General features: G+C 44.7%; 1 protein-coding gene and 1 long non-coding RNA gene across 2 annotated transcripts in view; one reads left to right on the forward strand and one right to left on the reverse strand.

The window, feature by feature from the left end:
- Positions 1-2,702: 2,702 nt before the first annotated feature.
- The window catches only part of LOC137542311 (proton channel OTOP2-like), a 128,118-nt gene continuing 116,204 nt past the window's right edge, over positions 2,703-14,616 (reverse strand). The window contains exon 7 of the mRNA XM_068264136.1: positions 2,703-2,912. Within this exon, the coding sequence (XP_068120237.1) occupies positions 2,742-2,912 (171 nt within the window). The 3' untranslated portion in view covers positions 2,703-2,741. The remainder of the gene's footprint in view (positions 2,913-14,616) is intronic.
- On the forward strand, positions 9,451-12,017 carry LOC137542313 (uncharacterized). Its single transcript, XR_011025395.1, has 3 exons — positions 9,451-9,552; positions 11,344-11,424; positions 11,992-12,017. It is a non-coding gene; the product is annotated as an uncharacterized lncRNA (long non-coding RNA).

The raw sequence follows: 14,616 nt of genomic DNA on the forward strand, positions 1-14,616 counted from the left end.
GGCGCCGCTTGCCCTTAAGGAAATCCTGGAGTGACGTCATTGACGTCGCTGACGTCGTGACATCACAGAGAATTCCGATCCACCCCATAGCGCAGCCTGGCGCCGATTGGCCAGGCTGCGCAAGGGGTATGCGGGGGGCCTGTATCGCGGCGGGTAGCGGCGCATCGGCGGCGAGCGGCGGCAATCGCAACAAACACGCAGCTAGCAAAGTGCTAGCTGCGTGTTTGAAAAAAAATTATGCAAATCGGCCCAGCAGGGCCTGAGGAATCCTCCACGGTGGCTTACCCCGTGTCCAGCACGGGGTTACCGCTAAGGAGGTTAAGAGAGGTAGGTGCCATTTTTAGCTTAAAATCAGTGGTTTGTACTGTTTTTAAAACTGAATAAAGTTGAATACTTTTTAACTAGCCTGTGGACTCTAGATTGTAATTTTGATTGTGGTTTTGAGGGTCACCTGTTCACTTAGCTGCTGACTTATTGGCGTGGGTTATTATAATCTTTCATAAGTTTTGAAAAGAAAAAAATAGATGCTGTTCCATTTAAATTTTTACAAACCTTCCAGAGCCCAAAGGAACTTAACTTTTCTATCTTATAATATGGCTTATGTAAGCATATTAGTCCAGCTGTAAACTGAGAATGAGAATTTTATCATAGTTACATAATTTTATGTGCCTTTGATTATTACTAGGTCTAATAGAAACTCAAGCATTAAAGTACTTTTATTGGTTTTGCAGCCCCCAAAAAATAAAGATTGCAACACATTTTAAAATTATACTTTATTACAAAAATTTCAACTACAGTTTGGAGAAAGTGTTGGAAAACTGACTATGCAGTAATATAATTATTTCATTTTCAAGAAATATTTTTTATTTACATGCACACATAATTTACAAAGGTAAATGCACATTCGCTAATGTAGTTACATTCAGTCGCACAAACATTTTGCTCCATTCACACTTGAGTACTGGACTAAATACCAAACCAGTCATTGGCCAGCAAGAAATTGCTGGTAGCTTCACAGCATATAGTGCATATCCACTAGATGCATGCACCTATTAAAGAGTGACATGCATGAGGTTTGATTTACTAAGTTTCTTCTGAACAGTTAGAAACCTCATGGATCCATCATACCTGGACTGGTTTGTCACCTGAATAAGACTGTGTGTGTACATTTTTACTTTTCAGTAGCAGAAGAAATCGATGTGAACATAACCACAGCTGGGCACTGTCTCTGAGCACTACAACTGTAACACCCAGAAATACGCTAATTCTTCATTCTACATTAAGGGTGTGTAGGAGGAGGGGTCACAAACACTACAGTTGTGACCAGGCCCAAGACAGTGTTCTTCCATATATCCCCATCCCTGTTGTCTCCAAAGTGGTAGCCAGACCCCACTGTGTTTGCTCCCTCTCTTTCACAGAGTATCCTGACGCTGACAACAGCACCAGTTTCCAGTGTCTGGCAAGTTCAGGCTGGGTCCCACCTTGTTCCTCTGATGGTTTTCTGCATGGACCAAACCTACACTTCTGCTGTCAGAGCAGGTAGTGGGTGCATGATGTATTAACTACAGCAAAAACAAGGTGTACTGAAACAGCAAGCTACTTCAAATTATTGTCTTTCTGGGTCTACAGAGAGTGGCTAACAAACTCGAATTCAGCTGGACAGGAAACAACTAAGTGCAAGTACCTAGGCTATGGGCAACAGCTCAGGGGACTGTTTACTTATTCTATTAAAGAGGTATTTTTATTATATAACACATGCTATATAATGCATGGAAAGGTTGAGTCTATTCATGAGTAGAGTGAAATTAAAGGAGATGTCTGCTTTGACATATACTTGATTATACGGTGCTGCAAATATATATTACAGAAAGCTTGAGACCACATGTAGGCAACTCCTTCAAGGTAAATTAACTGACCTAAATATTAATTCAAAGCTTGAAATGGCAGCCTCCATCTTCAGGTTACAGTTTCAGGTTAGGCCCAGTTGTGTATTACCTGGCCATTTCCTGGGCCTGAATGAGGCAAAAATGAAAGCACCCAAAAGTCCCCCTGGGTTAATGGGACTGCTTTCAAAATATATATAGGCAAGATTTGAAGCATGGTGGTGGGGTCGTTTTTCTAAACTAAAAGAATAGGAGGGAGATTCTAGATCTGTAGCTACTACACCACTGATACACTGAACAGTGAGTACAGACTGTTACCTGTAGACCTTAGAATCTAAAGCTCAGGGTAGTCTAAACTCCCCACAAGCATATGAGGCCTAGTTCAGAAGAAAGCATTTTGGTAGTTTTACAGGGTAATTTTATAAAGGAAGAAAAAAGAAACTGAAGTGAAGTGGTTTGTTTCTGCTTAAAGCAAATTAGTTTACTCACTACAAGACCCCAAAAAACAGGTTGCAACTGCTATGAGTAGCATATTTGTTTTTCAGTTCCTTCACTTTTATGCAATAACCCCTTGCACAGTTACAAATAGTTTTCTTTTCAGTGATTTTACAAGAAAAGCCCAAAATACATACAAAGATTTAGCCAAAAAATCTCCAGACTAAATTTAGGGATGCTTTAGATAGTTTGGTAAGACACAGTAAGGTTAAATATTTTCATTTGTGGTGCTTTTTGAACTCCAAACTACTTTCTTCTCCCTACTCATGAGTCTCTGTATTTCTGCAACGTATGTGCCCATCACAAAGTTTGCATTATTCCACATTTCTTTACTTTGCTTTATTTTTTAAAGACATCCATTGGCTAGGACATGCTGAAAACTTCTAAGAGGCTAGCAGCTCCATGCATACGGTAGAATATGCCGAAAGGAAGACAGATATTAGTAATTATGGTCCAAACTGAAGGTCCATAGAAATTCAGCTCTAGATTGTTCTTTAACTGAGGACGAGCACCAAATGCAGGCATGAGCCAAAGCTGTGAATAAGCAAATACATTGATTAATTTTAAAGGGTAATAGAATTCTGTAAAGTTACATAACAAAAATGAAACATAAAGATACAGTACTGGGATTATAAGTAGCAGACAAAACAAAAAAATATTTTTCAATGACACCAAAGGGCAAGGTGTGCCCTGAAGACTGTGCAAATGGCAGAGATAATTTTGCTGAGACCTTTAAATATTAACAAAAATGTATGTATTTTTTCATAAAACGCTTTGCATTGCTCCATGTTAGTTCACTGACCTTCAGTTCAGACTGCTTTCAGCAAGACACCCTCCAGCCTGAAGCATGGTCATGGGGTAGTTGTTCTACCCATCCACCAATGCTGAGCATCTTACCACAGTTAGTAGTTATTGCAAATTCTATTCCTGCATTTTAAGAGTTCTTGGATGCTTTCTTTGCATCGAAGGACATCCTTGGCTATACCGTATATACTTGAATATAAGTCGACCCAAATATATGACTCTCTTAAGCTGGAACTTTCGATGATTAAAGAATACGTCGATCCAGGAAAGTGTGCCTTTTTGGTTTTTATTTATTCTGACTATAGAATGCATACAGTGAAATCATGAACTTTTAAATATCAAATAACATAAATTCAAAACATTCAAAATGAAATTGCTGGCTGTCAAAATTTAACTGAGCACCTGAGAACAACAGTGTTTTCTATGGTATCTTATAAATGCTATTTCTCTTGGTAATACACTGTCCAATTATGGTAAATTGTACTAAAAGCCATGAATATTCACTGCTATTCTCAAACAGCATTCTCACTGACTCATCAATAAGTTCTGAATGATCGTCATATACAGTACATCCAAAGAGTCAGTATCGCTGACTTCATCCCCTTTATCTTCATTATCCAATTCTTCAAATATTGCGTCATCTTATGTTTTATAGAGAGTAGGTCACCTCTATACCACCCTCCCCTCCCCTGCTGACACCTCTCTGCCATCCTCCCCTCCTGTCACCTCTATACCACCCTCCCCTGTTGACCCCTCTTTGCCACCCTACCCACCTGTTACCTCTCTGCCACCCCTTCCCTGCTGTCACCTTTCTGCCACCCTCCGCTCCCCTGCTAACCCCTCTCTGCCACACTCCTCTCCTATCACTTCTATAGCACCCTCCCCTCCTGTAACTTCTATAGCACCCTACGCTCCCCTGATGTCCCCTATCTGCCACCCTCTACTCCTCTTCTGTTACCTCTGTGCTGATGGGTGTATCCAGCTAATTGGGCATGCTAACTGTATTACTTGTGTGGGCATGCTGCCTGTGTTATGTGGGTGGGCATGCTGTGTAAAGGTGGCCATACATCAGGCAAATGGTGGCCAATCAACCATCCAATTTGATTATTATAATCGGAATCGGATGAAAATTGGGGCTGCCTGATTGACTATGCAACCAATTTCAGGCTGAAATTGTTGCATTAAGTGGTCGGACATGCTACAAGATGTAGGGCCGACTTACTCGATCAGGTGCGCAGCTGTAATGGTGAGCAATATTGTGACAAGCAATGAACTCAACAAAACTGTCCTTCCTAATGTGTAAAGTGCTCCGCAGTGCACTATACATTAGCTATCCGTGGTCATTGCTTATCCTCTGCTGTCTCCAGGCACAGTCCTTCGTCCATACATGTGCCCCATGTGGTTGCCGGAGTAACTGGGGGAGTGTGTGATGTCACACCTGCGCCTGCACATACGCTGGCAACCACGTGAGGCATGTGTATGGATGAAGGACTGCGCCTGGAGACAGCAAAGAATAAGCGGACAATTAATGTATAGGGCACTGGGGGGCACATAACACATTAGGGGGATGGCGTCGTGTTGGTGCCGCGGCAGATGCGTTGACACAAGGCTGATTCCGGATTGATTTTAGCATGGAATTGATCGGGAATTGGTCTGCGGTGTATAGGCAGCTGACAGATCTCTCTCTAATCAGATTTGGTTAGAGAGAGATTTGCCTCTTGGTCGATTCTTCTCATCATCACTAGATGTATGGTTACCATAATTGTTTTATTTGGGTGAGCAGGCTAATGTAACTGTCATTTGGGTGTACATGCTGTGCTACTTTACTAGGCTGACAATCTAATGCTACCATAGTCATAGTCAAATATCTTATCATACAGTGGGATGCGAAAGTTTGGGCAACGTTGTTAATCATCATGATTTTCCTGTATAAATCGTTGGTTGTTACAGTAAAAAAAAGTCAGTTAAATATATCATATAGGAGACTCACACAGTGATATTTGAGAAGTGAAATTAAGTTTACTGAATTTACAGAAAGTGTGCAATAATTGTTTAAACAAAATTAGGCAGGTGCATACATTTGGGCACCACAAAAAAGAAATGAAATCAATATTTAGTATATCCTCCTTTTGCAGAAATCACAGCCTCTAAATGCTTCCTATAGGTTCCAGTGAGAGCCTGGATTCCGTTTGAAGGTATTTTGGACCATTCCTCTTTACAAAACATCTCTAGTTCATTCAGGTTTGATGGCTTCCGAGCATGGACAGCTCTCTTTAACTCACACCACAGATTTTCAATTATATTCAGGTTTGGGGACTGAGATGGCCATTCCAGAACGTTGTACTTGTTCCTCTGCATGAATGTCTTAGTGGATTTTAAGCAGTGTTTAGGGTTGTCTTGTTGAAAGATCCAGCCCCGGCGCAACTTCAACTTTGTCACTGATTCCTGGACATTGGGCTCTGACCAAAATCTGCTGAGTGGAATCCATGCGTCCCTCAACTTTGACAAAATTCCCAGTACCTGCACAGGCCACACAGGATCACAGCGTGAGGGAACCACCACCATATTTTACTGTAGGTAGCAGGTGTTTTTCTTGGAATATTGTGTTGTTTTTCCTGCATGCATAATGCCCCTTGTTATGCCCAAATAACTCAATTTTAGTTTCATCAGTCTACAGCACCTTATTCCAAAATGAAGCTGGCTTGTCCAAATGTGCTTTAGCATACCTCAAGTGGCTTTGTTTGTGCTGTGGGCGGAGAAAAGGCTTCCTCTGTATCACTCTCACAAACAGCATCTCCTTGTGTAAAGTGCGCCGAATGGTTGAACGATGCACAGTGACTCCATCTGCAGCAAGATGATATTGTAGGTCTTTTGTACTGGTCTGTGGGTTGACTCTGACTGTTCTCACCATTCGTTGCTTCTGTCTATCCAAGATTTTTCTTGGTCTGCCACTTCGAGCCTTAAGTTGAACTGAGCCTGTGGTCTTCCATTTCCTCAATATGTTCCTAACTGTGGAAACAGACAGCTGAAATCTCTGAGACAGCTTTCGATATCCTACCCCTAAACCATGATGGTGAACAAGATTTGTCTTCAGGTCATTTGAGACCCCCATGTTGCTACTCTTCAGAGAAAAATAAAGAGGAGGGAAACTTACAATTGACCCCCTTAAATACTATTTCTCATATTTGGATTCCCCTGTGTATGTAGGCCAGGGGTCACTGAGCTTACCAAGCCAATTTGTGTTCCAATAATTCGTTCTAAAGGTTTAGGAATCAATAAAATTAATTTATGCACCTGCCTAATTTTGTTTAAACAATTATTGCACACTTTCTGTAAATCCAATAAACTTCATTTCACTTTTCAAATATCACTGTGTGTGTCTCCTATATGATATATTTAGCTGACATTTTTTTATCATAACAACCAACAATTTATACAGGAAAATCATAACGATTAACAACGTTGCCCAAAATTTCGCATCCCACTGTATTATTGGTATGTATTTATATAGCACTGTCATCTTCTGCAGCACTTTACAGAGTACACAGTCATGTCACTGACTGTCCTCAGAGGAGCTCACACTCTAATCCTACCTTAGTCATAGTCTCCCATATTATTATTATGTATTTATATAGCAGTGATATCTTTCTCTTCAGCGCTTTACATAGTACTCCAAAAGAGAAGTACATGGTACATAGACATTTCCCTCAGAGAATCGCACAATGAAATCCCTACTGTAGTCATACAGGACAGTGGTAGCTGTCACACTCACTCATTTACATTTTTGGGGGGGGGGGGTGCTATCTGAATTTTCAGCACCGGGTGTCAAAGCCACTGGGTTAGGCATCAGTTGGGGGGCCGGTTAGGGTTAGGCATCTGTTAGAGGGGTTGGCTAGGGTTAAGCACTGGTTGGGGTGTTGGTCATGGTTAGGCATTGATAGAGGGAGGGATTAATTGAGAATGGGGTCAGGATATGCGACAGTAAAATATCAGTAAAAATTACCAATATTTACTATCGTAATTACAAAGGGCTTGATTCCCTAAATTCAATGCAGCATAACAGCACAAGTTAACTGCTGTTATGCATGCTAGTGAATCAGAGGCCCTTAATTTAGTGTTCCTGCACACTACGAGCGCTAATGGCAGCGTATCATGCGTAATCGGGGAGTGGGTACTCAGCTCACGCTATGCTGCTAAATTGCAGCATAGCCAACTCTAACAACATAACGTGGCTCCACTCCTCCCGCCCTGAGTACCAGCGGGGCCAGTCACATTAAAGGACTTGATCCCCGCACTCTGATTGGCCCAATAGGCTGTCTCTCAAGTGATGTCACGTGACTGACAGCCTATTGGGCAGCCAGTGGGCCCTCCTTCCTTCTGTATCCAGTGAGCCCCTCCTCCCACAGTATAGGTAGCCAGTGAGCCTCCCCACCCTCCCCTCTGTATAGGTAGCCAGAGAGCCCCTCTCCCCTCTGTATATGTAGCCAGTGAGCCCCTCCCTTCCTTTGTATAGGTAGCCTGGGAGCCCCCACTTCTCCCCGACTACAATATCGGTCGCCAGGGAGCCTCCCCCCCCCTTTGTATATGTATATATAGCCATATATAACACCTGCCCCCGCTGGCAGCAAACATAAAAAATCTGCGCAGCCTGGGACACTGTGCTGTGCATCGTGCACATGCCTGCTGCTGCTGCCGCCTGTGTCCTGGGCTGCTGACTCTATTGTGGGTGCCGGCCGGGTGCGTTGCGGAGAACGCGAGTTATAAAATTTGAGCCTGGCCAAAGCTGGGGACGGGGAGGAAGGAAGAGATACATACCGCTACCCCCGGTTACAGCGTCAGCTCTCCATGGATACTACCCGGCGTCCTGACTCCTGAGCCGTCCTCTCGTCCACTCAGCGCTGCCGGCTCCACCTCCCGGATGCACATTACACAGGCATGGACGCTAGTGCGTGGATGTCCATGCCTGCGAGGAAAGAGGAGAGGACGTCGTCACGTGACGTCAGCGTCATCACTGGAGTGGCGGCATCAGTGTGCGGACTCAGAGAGCCTGTCTGGAGCCTGACTGACTGGTATATCTTAATAGTAAGTCAGTCAGGCAATTCATATGTATGTATGATAATGTTATAATAACGTGGATGTGCGTTGGGGGGGGGGGGGGGGCGGGAGGCGGGATAGCCGGGGGGGGGGGACTTTGGTGGTGATGGGGGTTTAGTTGGTTGTGGGATCCATGTTAGCAAGTGTCATCTAGGGGGGCCCCTATTTTTTTTTCTGCCCCAGGGCCCCCTATCACCTAGAACCGGCCCTGATAAATAGCCAGTATGCATCCCACCCACAACCCTCTTTGTATAGGTTGCCAGGGAGCCCCTGTTCCCCTCCCACAGTATAGGTAACCAGTGGGCCTCCCAACCCCCACCCCTCTCTGTATAAGTAGCCAGGGAGCCCCCTACCCACAGTATAAGTAGTAGGGATGGGACGAATCCACAATTTCTTCGAATCCGAATCCGGATCCGAATCTAAAAAGGTTCTCGAATATCTCGAACCTTTCGAATCCCGAATCTAACGAATCCTGCACATAAAAATTGTGTGATCCGTGTTATAGTTGCCCGCAGTATAGGTACCCAGGCATAGGTAGCGAGGTAAAGGTGCCTTCAGTATAGCTAGCTAGGTATGGGTGCCTTCAATATTGGTAGCTTTCAGTATAGGTAGCAAGGTATAGGGGCCTTCAGTATAGGTAGCAGGGTTTATGGGCCTTCAGTATAGGTAGCAGGGTATATGGGCCTTCAGTATAGGTGTCAGGGAATATGGGCCTTCAGTATAGGTAGCAGGGTATATGGGCCTTCAGTATAGGTAGCAGGGTATATGGGCCTTCAGTATAGGTAGCAGGGTATATGGGCCTTCAGTATAGGTAGCAGGGTATATGGGCCTTCAGTATAGGTAGCAGGGTATATGGGCCTTCAGTATAGGTAGCAGCGTATATGTGCCTTCAGTATAGGTAGGTAGCCGGGTATAGAGGCCTTCAGTATCGGTAGCAAAGTACATGTGCCTTCAGTATCGGTAGCAAGGTATAGGGGCCTTCAGTATAGGTAGCACAGTACATGTGCTTTCAGTATTGGTAGGTAACTAGGTATAGGGGCCTTCAGTATAGGTAGCAGGGTATATGTGCCTTCAGTATAGGTAGCAGGGTATATGTGCCTTCAGTATAGGTAGGTAGCTAGGTATAGGGGCCTTCAGTATAGGTAGTAAGGTACATGTGCCTTCAGTGTAGGTAGGTAGGTAGGTAGGCAAAGGGACCTTCAGTATAGGTAGCAGGGTATAGGGCCTTAAGTATAGGTAGGTATGTAGGTAGGTAGGTATAGGGGCCTTTAGGTAGGTAGGTAGGTAAAGGGACCTTCAGTATAGGTAGCAGGGTATAAGGCCTGTTTCTGGTGACTGTCTGGGAGTGTACGCCCTGCCTGAAAGAAAAATATTTTCTGCCACTGCCACATTTTTTGAATAGTATATATAACACCTGCCCCCGCTGGCAGCAAACATAAAAAATCTGCGCAGCCTGGGACACTGTGCTGTGCATCGTGCACATGCCTGCTGCTGCTGCCGCCTGTGTCCTGGGCTGCTGACTCTATTGTGGGTGCCGGCCGGGTGCGTTGCGGAGAACGCGAGTTATAAAATTTGAGCCTGGCCAAAGCTGGGGACGGGGAGGAAGGAAGAGATACATACCGCTACCCCCGGTTACAGCGTCAGCTCTCCATGGATACTACCCGGCGTCCTGACTCCTGAGCCGTCCTCTCGTCCACTCAGCGCTGCCGGCTCCACCTCCCGGATGCACATTACACAGGCATGGACGCTAGTGCGTGGATGTCCATGCCTGCGAGGAAAGAGGAGAGGACGTCGTCACGTGACGTCAGCGTCATCACTGGAGTGGCGGCATCAGTGTGCGGACTCAGAGAGCCTGTCTGGAGCCTGACTGACTGGTATATCTTAATAGTAAGTCAGTCAGGCAATTCATATGTATGTATGATAATGTTATAATAACGTGGATGTGCGTTGGGGGGGGGGGGGGCGGGAGGCGGGATAGCCGGGGGGGGGGACTTTGGTGGTGATGGGGGTTTAGTTGGTTGTGGGATCCATGTTAGCAAGTGTCATCTAGGGGGGCCCCTATTTTTTTTTCTGCCCCAGGGCCCCCTATCACCTAGAACCGGCCCTGATAAATAGCCAGTATGCATCCCACCCACAACCCTCTTTGTATAGGTTGCCAGGGAGCCCCTGTTCCCCTCCCACAGTATAGGTAACCAGTGGGCCTCCCAACCCACACCCCTCTCTGTATAAGTAGCCAGGGAGCCCCCTACCCACAGTATAAGTAGTAGGGATGGGACGAATCCACAATTTCTTCGAATCCGAATCCGGATCCGAATCTAAAAAGGTTCTCGAATATCTCGAACCTTTCGAATCCCGAATCTAACGAATCCTGCACATAAAAATTGTGTGATCCGTGTTATAGTTGCCCGCAGTATAGGTACCCAGGCATAGGTAGCGAGGTAAAGGTGCCTTCAGTATAGCTAGCTAGGTATGGGTGCCTTCAATATTGGTAGCTTTCAGTATAGGTAGCAAGGTATAGGGGCCTTCAGTATAGGTAGCAGGGTTTATGGGCCTTCAGTATAGGTAGCAGGGTATATGGGCCTTCAGTATAGGTGTCAGGGAATATGGGCCTTCAGTATAGGTAGCAGGGTATATGGGCCTTCAGTATAGGTAGCAGGGTATATGGGCCTTCAGTATAGGTAGCAGGGTATATGGGCCTTCAGTATAAGTAGCAGGGTATATGGGCCTTCAGTATAGGTAGCAGGGTATATGGGCCTTCAGTATAGGTAGCAGCGTATATGTGCCTTCAGTATAGGTAGGTAGCCGGGTATAGAGGCCTTCAGTATCGGTAGCAAAGTACATGTGCCTTCAGTATCGGTAGCAAGGTATAGGGGCCTTCAGTATAGGTAGCACAGTACATGTGCTTTCAGTATTGGTAGGTAACTAGGTATAGGGGCCTTCAGTATAGGTAGCAGGGTATATGTGCCTTCAGTATAGGTAGCAGGGTATATGTGCCTTCAGTATAGGTAGGTAGCTAGGTATAGGGGCCTTCAGTATAGGTAGTAAGGTACATGTGCCTTCAGTGTAGGTAGGTAGGTAGGCAAAGGGACCTTCAGTATAGGTAGCAGGGTATAGGGCCTTAAGTATAGGTAGGTATGTAGGTAGGTAGGTATAGGGGCCTTTAGGTAGGTAGGTAGGTAAAGGGACCTTCAGTATAGGTAGCAGGGTATAAGGCCTTAAGTATAGGTAGGTATGTAGGTAGGCAGGTATAGGTGCCTTTAGGTAGGTAGGTATGTATAAGGGGCCTGTAGGTAGGTAGGTAGGTAGGTATTGAGGCCTGTAGGTAGGTATAGTGGCCTGTAGGTAGGTAGGTAGGTATAGGGGCCTTTAGGTAGGTAGGTAGGTATAGGGGCCTTTAGGTAGGTAGGTAGGTATAGCGGCCTGTAGGTAGGTAGGTATAGCAGCCTGTAGGTAGGTAGGTAGGTAAGGATAGTGGCCGGTAGGTAGGTATAGTGGCCTGTAGGTAGGTAGGTATAGTGTCCGGTAGGTAGGTATAGGTGCCTTTAGGTAGGTAGGTATGTATAGGGGGCCTGTAGGTAGGTGGGTAGGTAGGTAGGTATTGAGGCCTGTAGGTAGGTATAGTGGCCTGTAGGTAGGTAGGTATAGGGGCCTTTAGGTAGGTAGGTAGGTAGGTAGGTATAGGGGCCTTTAGGTAGGTAGGTATAGGGGCCTTTAGGTAGGTATAGGGGCCTTTAGGTAGGCAGGTAGGTGCATATAGGGGGCCTTTAGGTAGGTATAGGGGGCCTTTAGGTAGGTATAGGGGCCTGTAGGTAAGTAGGTATAGCGGCCTGTAGGTAGGTAGGTAGGTAGGTATAGCGGCCTGTAGGTAGGTAGGTAGGGATAGTGTTAGGTCGGTAGGTAGGTAGATAGAACCCCCCTCCCCCGCCAACCCCCCCACGGCCCCCTCCGTCCCCCCGTGCCTCCTCCGCTCACCCCTGCATAATAATCTACTCACCTTTCCCGTGGAGCGCAGAGCGGCAGACCTCTTCGTTACTTCCCTGTTCCCTCTAGTGGCCGGACTGGCTCTTACTGATGACGTCATTGTAAGAGCCGGTCACTAGGGGGAACCAGGAAGTCGGCGAGAAGTCTGCCGCTCTGCGCTCCGCTATGGATAGGTGAGTAGATGGTAACTATGCGGGCGGGGGGGCGAGCGGAGGAGGCGCGGGAGGGGTCGGAGGAGGACGAGTGCGAGCGGCGGGTGCGCGGCGATGGGATTCGGCGGATTCGTATAGTGGAAAATGGGGTCGGGATTCGAATCCACGAATCTCGAATATTTCCTAATATTCGAGGGATTCGTGGATTCGCCGGATTCGTCGTCCCACCCCTAATAAGTAGCCATTGACCCCTTCCCCTCCTCTGTATTGGTAGCAAGGTTATGAGAAGTTACAGGAAGAAAGCCATACTACAGGAGAAACAAGGGGATAACTGTTCACAATAATGACACACAGCAATCAAGCTGGTGCTACAGAAGACTGCACTAAACTACATTATATGTACAAGATGATTAAAGGCCTAATGTGAAGAATGAAGCCTAGATTGATGAAGACTTTTAAATACATGAAGGAGAAAAGAAGTTATTTACACCAAGAGACTGGAAGAGAAATCCATGCCTTAGGTAATCGACTGACGAAGTTCAAGAAGAATAGTTTCATACTGAGGACAACAGTTTACTAAAGTGATGAACAACAGATAACAAGAGAAAATGTTTTTGTAAATGGACAAGGATTTACTTATTGATGTCAAGCTATGGAAAAATGGACTATGCCCACACTGTGGAAAATGGACTTTGCTTCTACTACTCCGTGGATGGTCTTATGGACATTTTATGTTAGCATGTTTATTTTCTCTGTTTATTCATTCCACTGTATGTTTATATGGGGGTTGATAGAAGTATTTGCCATTTATTTGTAATTATATAATTTGTGTGTACAATAATGTACTATATTGCCTTCTCTATATGCAACTTCCATTGCTTCATACACGCATTGAACATTGTCCCTCTTCTCCTTCCATACTTACACCTCTATGCGCTCCAGCGATTGCTTCCTGCATCCAGCTCACTCGCTCGTATTTTTCCTATGGGTGACGTCAGCGGTAACACGTGATGCGCGTCTGGCGCTCACGTGGCCGCTTTCCCCATACACTATATAACCTGGCGTCTTCCGCCTGTTACATACCGGATCCCCCTCTCTTGATAAAGCGGCGTGACTGCCGCGATACCGGTTGAGTCGTCTGCAGGGGGCGTCCCTCCTTGCTGGTCACCTCTCATTCATCCTCCTGGGTCACGTAAGCGCTCTCCTCACTGCACATGCCTTTGCAGTTCCAGCATCATACTCAGCACCTTCTGCATTCTATACATTGTCTTTCTTGCTATGCACTATGCACTTTGCCTATTATTGTGTTGAATCATCCATGTTTTGCTTGATATAATCCTTGCCTATTGACTGTTATTGCACATTGCACTTTTATGTTTTGTGAGCCTATTGAACCCGGGTTCTATCAGTGTGGTTGCTCAAATATTGAGCACCACATATGATTATATATATATATATATATATATATATATATATATATATCTTTTTGATTGATTATTATATTATTGAGATTACTTAAAGAGGATGACTAACCAGCAGGTTTTTGGTTTTTAATTGGTTTTATGACTATATAGTGTTGTGATATTTAATAAACTTGAACTTATCTTTATACAATTGCTTGTGGTGCTGTATATGGTCATTACCCCTCCTTTATAAATTGAGTAGTTTTTTGTGACCTAGCACACATTGCATACACGGCTGTGCAGAAACATTCCTGTTGAAGCTATGGAAAAAGCCATGACACACATGAAGCCACAAATTAAGACATGTATGATATGCTATTGATGGATTCTGATACACAGCTTAAACATGAACGTTTTTTTTATCTCAGAAGAAAAAAATGAACAGCATTTCAAAGAGAAGACATATCTCAACATTTACAGAAAATGGATACTACTATTTTGATTTTTAAAAGACATACTAAGATGAACTTAAGAAAAGACATAAGCAAGAAGAGAAGGAACCTGCTGTTATAAGTTTGAACACTAGAACAAACTAGTAAGAATGCACCCAGCACCATATAGCATCAATAATATTTTTCTTTTTGAACCACAAGTGGGAAGGTAGTAGTTAGTTTAGTTTTTTATGCTGAAAATTCACCAGAATGTTGCATATTACTTTTTTTGTGTTTTCCCCTTCTCTCCTCTTCCTTTTTATTTTTTCTCATAGGTGCTGAGAACAATACCAATTATCCTCAAAAATACCGC

Source organism: Hyperolius riggenbachi, chromosome 12, assembly GCF_040937935.1.
Source record: "Hyperolius riggenbachi isolate aHypRig1 chromosome 12, aHypRig1.pri, whole genome shotgun sequence".
NCBI lineage: Eukaryota > Metazoa > Chordata > Amphibia > Anura > Hyperoliidae > Hyperolius > Hyperolius riggenbachi.